Here is a 6605-nt window from a genome sequence, read left to right on the forward strand (position 1 = left end):
GGTCAGGTGAGGGGGGGGGTCTCTGTTGGTCAGGTGAGGGGGGGGGTCTCTGTTGGTCAGGTGAGGGGGGGGGTCTTTGTTGGTCAGATGAGGGGGGGGGTCTTTGTTGGTCAGGTGAGGGGGTCTCTGCTGGGCAGGTGAGGGGGGGGGTCTTTGTTGGTCAGATGAGGGGGGGGGGTCTCTGTTGGTCAGGTGAGGGGGGGGTCTCTGTTGGTCAGGTGAGGGGGGGGGGTCTCTGTTGGTCAGGTGAGGGGGGGGGTCTCTGTTGGTCAGGTGAGGGGGGGGGTCTCTGTTGGTCAGGTGAGGGGGTCTCTGCTGGGCAGGTGAGGGGGGGGGGTCTCTGTTGGTCAGGTGAGGGGGGGGGGGTCTCTGTTGGTCAGGTGAGGGGGGGGGTCTCTGTTGGTCAGGTGAGGGGGGGGGTCTCTGTTGGTCAGGTGAGGGGGGGGTCTCTGTTGGTCAGGTGAGGGGGGGGGTCTCTGTTGGTCAGGTGAGGGGGGTCTCTGTTGGCCAGGTGAGGGGGGGGTCTCTGTTGGTCAGGTGAGGGGGGGGGTCTCTGTTGGTCAGGTGAGGGGGGGTCTCTGTTGGCCAGGTGAGGAGGTCTCTGCTGGCCAGGTGAAGGGGGGGGCTCTGTTGGTCAGGTGAGGGGGTCTCTGCTGGGCAGGTGAGGGGGGTCTCTGTTGGCCAGGTGAGGAGGTCTCTGCTGGGCAGGTGAGGAGGTCTCTGCTGGCCAGGTGAAGGGGGGGGCTCTGTTGGTCAGGTGAGGGGGTCTCTGCTGGGCAGAGGGGGGGGGGGGATCTCTTTTGGTCAGGTGGGGGGGGGTCTCTGTTTGTGAGGTGAGGGGTGTTTTACTCGGCGAGTAAAGGAATCGTCGAGCGACGAGGTCTGCGCTGGCTTGAAATCCAGGTCATGGAACGTGACTAAACGGGTGTCTCAAGTGCAGCGAGTAGATGATGCTGTCAAACCACCTTGCCGCTAGCCCTGACCTCATCACCGCCACCACCACCCCTCCCCCCACCCCCTCCCTGCCGGCCACGCGACGACGCGGCCCCCACCCCCGCAGCAACTGAGCCCCGGCGAGCTGGAGCGGGAGAGGAGGCTGGAGGCCGGTGGCGGCGGCGGCCTGGACGGAGACCGCGACCCGGGCCTATCCGCTCGCCACAAGGCCCCCGCCTCGGCCACCGTCTCCCGGGCGCCGTCCCAGCCGCCCGTCCCCTCGGCTGCCGTGGGCCGCACGCCGACCCCCACGATGCACAGCCGCTCGCCCACCCCCAGCCCTGGCCCGGGCGGCGGCGGTGGCGGCGGCGGCGTTTGTGCCGGGAACTTGAAACTGAAGGACAAGGATGGGGAGCGGGACATGGGGAAGATGGCGCAGTCCGGAGTGCCGAGCAGAGTGCTGGACACAGCTGCATCCATGCAGCAGCAGCAGCAGCATCAGCAGCAGCATCAGCAGCAGCTTCAGCAGCAGCAGATACAGCAGCACCTGCATCAGCAGCAGCAGTTGCATCAGCAGCATAGTCAGCATCAGCATCATCATCAACAACATCAGCAGCAAAGCCAGCAGCAGCTGCAGCAGCAGCAGCAGCATCAGCAGCAGCAGCATCAGCAGCAGATGGACTTTCACAATGAGGAGTTTCAAGGCAGGCCGGTTGACGGTGCTCGCAAGGAGGTTAAACCCGGAGCGGACAGCGGGAAGCACGGTGGAATGGAGCACCACAAGCAGGTATTGGGTGTGTGTGATTGTGTGTGTGAGTTGGTGTGTGTGTGTGAGTTGGTGTGTGTGTGTGCGTGTGTGGGCGTGTGTGTGAGTTGGTGTGTGTGTGTGCGTGTGTGGGCGTGTGTGTGAGTTGGTGTGTGTGTGTGTGTGATTGTGTGTGTGAGTTGGTATGTGTGTGTGTGTGAGTTGGTGTGTGCGTGGCGTGGGTAAGGTGCAGGAGTGATGCTCACCAACGAGCCGTACTCGGGCGGCTAGCAGAGTGCACCTTTGCTCTGACCCCCTGACAATGAGCATTTGACATTTCACGTGGCCTCGAAGTGCACCTAGTCTGGCACAAGCGCCTGTTGTTGTTGTGCGTGTGTGAGTGTACGCGAGTATCTGTGCGCGTGCGTCTCGGTGTTGTGAGCGTGGGACGAGCGTTGGTGCGGCCGTTAGCACACGGCGCTACTGACTCGGCGACTCTGCCGTAGCCAGCACCGGTGGCGAGTGACATCTGAGCTGACCCTGCACTCACCCTTCACCGACCCAGGGTGTGGTGAATTACACTCTGACGGCACTGGATTGACGCAGGCTAGAGTACGGGGCCCATACGACCGGGGCAATGTGTTCCAATCGCGGTCCCGCGCGCGTTGCCGAGCAGATCGGCGCGGCGGGCAAGGCGTGGGCGCCGGCGTCCGCGGCGCCGTCGGCGTCGTCGTTCCCGTACGGCCCGCGGCAGCACGAGGAGCGCGAGGACCGGCGCGACCGGGACCCGGGACCGCCCGGCCAGCCGCCCCGGCGAGAGGGCAGCCCCGCGAAGCCGCCCTGCGCCACCGTCATCAACGCCGCCCGCGACGACGTCGGCAGGTCGGTGGAGCGGAGCGGAGGGGTCGCGCGCGAGCGCAGACGGCCGCGGGGGAGCGTGGCGGTCGCGCTCGAGAGCGACTCGTGCGGGCGCGGCGGCGAAGGAGAGCGCAGCGCTTGGGACGAGCGGAGAGCCGCGAGCGAGGAAAGGGAACCGCCGCGCGGTTTCTGTCGGCGCGTCGGGCGAAGCGTCGCGCTCCCGGGGGCGAACGACGAGCGACCGCCTCCCCGACTGACGCACGGACGGGACGCGTCCCCCCCTTCTTCCCCACTACCCCTCCCCCCCGCCCCTTCCAGGGAGGTGAGGAGGCCCGGTTCGTGCCCGACCCCGTCCGACAATCCCCGCTCCACGCCGGCGGCGGGGCCGGCGGCGGGCGGGCGCGACGGCCGCACGAGCCGCGACGGCCGCGACGGGCGGGAGCCGCCGCCGGCCAGGGCCGCCGACGGCCGCCCCAGCGTCCTCGTGGGCTCCGAGGCGGCGGCGGTGGCGGCGGCGGCGGCGGCGGCGCAGCACGCGGCGTACCTGCAGTACGTGTCGCCGTACGGCTACGCGCAGGTGTACGACGCGGGACACCCGGCCTACCGGGGCCTCTCCGCCACGCCCATGCTGCTGCACGGCTTCCAGGGTGAGCGTCGAGGCCGCGGTCACCCGGGGGTTTTACGTCGGGAGGTGGGGCGGCGCGGGGTGGGGGGTGGAGGGGACGTAGTTGGCTCCGTGACATCGGGGTTAGAAGATGGTCACGGCCCCGAACTGGCACTGCATGAGGAAGCCTGCGATCGAACCCAGGCGGGCGATTACACACAAAGATCCCCCGTACGGCCGCAACAGACTGTAGGGGCGAGTGCCCTTAGCGAGTAGCACCTATGAAGGCCGGCACGGCACACGAGGGGGTGGGTAGCCAGCAGCACTCCTGGCCGCCTTTGTCTCCCCAATGGCGATATCCCCGCCACCCTTCACACAAGGTACGCATTTAAGGCCGAGCCTACTTAGGAGAGGTCCGCGCACGTGCGCATCGCAATTGCTTTAAGAAAAATTATTGCTAATATAAATAACACAATGAAATACAGAATCAATTATTAGAATGCTCTCAGATGTGTTGCGCCGCGCGTTGTTCGGCGCTCACGCGGTCGACGCAGCGCTCCCGACGGTGCCGGCAGTCGCTGCGACCTCGCCGGCTCCTCTGCACATAGCCGATGCTCCCGGCGCCAGCGGCACCGCCGCGCTCAACCCCCACGAGCGTTCCGTTACTGCCACCGATAATCGTGGTCGCGGTGACCCGGGCGGCGCCGCCGCCGGCGTTGCGTTCCCACCGACGAGAGGGAGAAGGAGAGAGGGAGAGGGTGGGAGAGGGTGCTTCCGAGACGCTCTCTGCCCCCGCACGCGTGCCTTTCTGCCACGTTAATTAAAGCGTGGGATGGTTTATTTCAGTTCCTATCATTATTTATTTGTACGGCGCGTTTTTTTAAATCAAAGGCGCCCGTCGCCCGCCTCCAGCTCGCAACGACCGTCCCCGCCCGCGGCCCCGATGCGCCCGCCTCGTTACCAATCCCTCTGCTGCTCTCCCCTCCGCCTCGTCTCCTCCCGCCCCGCTCCCTGCAGGCGCCTACTACCCCCCGGGGTTCCCCTACCAGGGCTACGGGAAGCTCACCGCGAGCGCCGCCGTGGCGGCCGCAGCCGCGGCCGGCGGGGGCGGCGGCGGGATTTCGCGGGAGGACCCCGACAAGGTGACGTCGTCGCTCAGCCCCAGCGGCTCGCCGGTCGGGCTGGGAAGGCCCGCCACCGGCGGCGGGGGCGGTGCCGGCGGCGTCGGCGGCGTCGGCGTCGCGGTGCCTGGCGGGGAGACGAAGGCGCTGGAGCTGTTGCAGCATCACGCCAAGCACTACCGCAACCGCTCGCCGTCGCTCAGCCCTCGCGTGGTGAGCAGGCGCGGACACACGCACGGACCGACGGGCGCACGGGCGGAGAAAGGCGAGAGGGGGACAGATGGGTAGACAGAGGGGCGGGTGGGCGGATGGGTGGATGGACGAAAGGAACCACGAATAATCGGATAGACTGATGAATGCAGATGGACGCACAAGTGATCAATGGACAGACCATCGGACAGGCAGGCGGACAGGTAGGCAAACAGAACAGCGGACAGACAGACGGAACATAACATTGGGATGGATGAACTGACAAACGGACGGGCTGACGCGCAGATGGACGGACTGACTGATTGGACAGATGGATGAGTGGACCACGCGGATGGACGGACAGAAGGGAGGACAGATGGACAGAAGGACGGACGGGCAGACGCGCGATTGCGGCGTTGACGCGCGGCCTCGGAGACGGCGGCGATGAATGACGGACGGCGTCGACCGCGCGTCTGCCCTGGGGGACGTTTTTCTTTTTTTTTGCTCGATTGTGATTTGGCAAAATTAGCCGCACGTGCCGGCGCGGCTAATTGAGTGATGGATGGAGCTTCCGCCCGGCCTTGCTCTGGCTCGCCGGAGCGGCCGCGTCGCACGCATGCACACACACACCCACGCTCCCGTGCGCGCGCACGTTGACGCGCAAACGCACGCAGGTGGGCACACGCAAAGACACGCGACGAGCGCCCACACGACGTGCGCGCGCTAGTCGCGTACCTGCTCCAATCCACCGGCAATCCAAAACTCCTGCGCACGGCCCACCACGTCCAGTGTACCTCTCCCCGGGACTGCCGGGCGGGTGCCGCCACCTACTCCGGTTAGATCGCGTTCCCGCGAGCAACGAGAGCTGTGCGCTCGGCCGCCGCCGATCGTCGCGCCGATCGTTCTCTCCCGCTCGCCGGCAGATGAGCGACAAGTGCGTGCACGACGCGGACAAGGGCGGCGGCGGTTCCAGCGGCGGCGCCGGCGGCGCCGGCGAGAGAGACAAGGAGGCGGAGCGGTGCGCAGCGTCGCCGCCGCCATCGCAGCGGCACGTGCACACGCACCACCACGCCCACGTGGGCATGGGGTACCAGCTGCTGTCGGCGCAGTACGACCGCTACACCGGTACGGAGCCGCATCTCCTCCCCCCCCCTTCCCCAGAGTTCGATTCCCGCTCACGGCCGACACCGGTGACGATTATCTGAATGGGTACTGGCGAGACAAAGGCGACCGGGCGTGGTGTTGACCACCCACCCCCTCGTGTGCCGTGCCGGCCTGCATAGGTGCTCGCTACCAGCACTTGCTCCAACAGTCTGTTAAGGCTATACGGGGGATCTTTGTCTTTATACGTGTATGTACATGCGCGTGTGCTTGTGTGTGTGCGTGCGTTTGGTTCAGGACTCCCCACCGCCACGGCGCAAGCCTCAGCGTCCGCCGTGTTCCCACCGTCTTGAGGTGACGGTAAATGCCGCCACCATCGCCACCATTCAGAAAACCACAGCCGGCTCGAATCCGGGCCGGCTCGATTTCGTACGCGGTTTTGTTCGTAATATTTTTTTCATTTTACGTGTCCTCATGTCGGAGTTGTTGGTTAGAATTATTTTAACTTAATTTTTTATTTTTAAAGGCCGGCGTGGAACGCACGCGGAGGGTATGGGCAGCACCGACGGACTCGCGACTTCACGGTTCCCGGGACGCTCCGCCGCGCTCGGCTGCCGCTGACGCGCGACCCGCCCCGACGGCACCCGGAGCGGCGCCGGCACCGCGCGCTGCGGCCGCTCTAGCGGCAGATCGAGTGGGAACGTGAAACCCATCGCCCGGAGCGAAATAACAGCAAACAACGACAGCTTCAACAACAACAACTCCAGCATCAACGGCATCGGCGGCAATACGACGCGCGCTCACGCGGCCGCGTCTTCACGTTGCTGAGACGCGTGAGGCGCGCCACCGCTCTGGGTACAATCCATTCGGCCGCTCGGAGGAAGGAATTGGAGGATGTGGGGGAGGTGGCCGGCGGGGGCGGGGAGGGGTGGCGGTGGAACGTCCCCGCGCTGACGCTGAACACGGCAACGCGAAGGTGGAATGCCGCTGTGGAACCTGCGCAGTGCGGCGCCTGCCGCGACACTCGTGCGGTTAGCGCCGCGGACGCCCTGCC

The 6605-nt window shown here is 66.1% G+C and overlaps 1 protein-coding gene across 3 annotated transcripts in view; it reads left to right on the top strand.

Annotated features, from left to right (window-relative positions):
* LOC144931035 (uncharacterized) overlaps positions 1-6206 on the top strand; it is an 85712-nt gene extending 79506 nt beyond the window's left edge. For 2 of the 3 annotated variants that reach the window (XM_078854916.1, XM_078854917.1), the window contains exons 6-12: positions 1061-1720; positions 2355-2560; positions 2855-3183; positions 4158-4474; positions 5374-5575; positions 5849-5911; positions 6078-6206. In XM_078854916.1, coding sequence (XP_078711042.1) covers positions 1061-1720; positions 2355-2560; positions 2855-3183; positions 4158-4474; positions 5374-5575; positions 5849-5904 — 1770 coding nt within the window. In that variant the 3' untranslated portion in view covers positions 5905-5911; positions 6078-6206. The remainder of the gene's footprint in view (positions 1-1060; positions 1721-2354; positions 2561-2854; positions 3184-4157; positions 4475-5373; positions 5576-5848; positions 5912-6077) is intronic. The other variant, XM_078854918.1, reaches the window with a different exon arrangement.
* Positions 6207-6605: the final 399 nt, after the last annotated feature.

Source organism: Lampetra fluviatilis, chromosome 3, assembly GCF_964198595.1.
Source record: "Lampetra fluviatilis chromosome 3, kcLamFluv1.1, whole genome shotgun sequence".
Classification (NCBI taxonomy): domain Eukaryota; kingdom Metazoa; phylum Chordata; class Hyperoartia; order Petromyzontiformes; family Petromyzontidae; genus Lampetra; species Lampetra fluviatilis.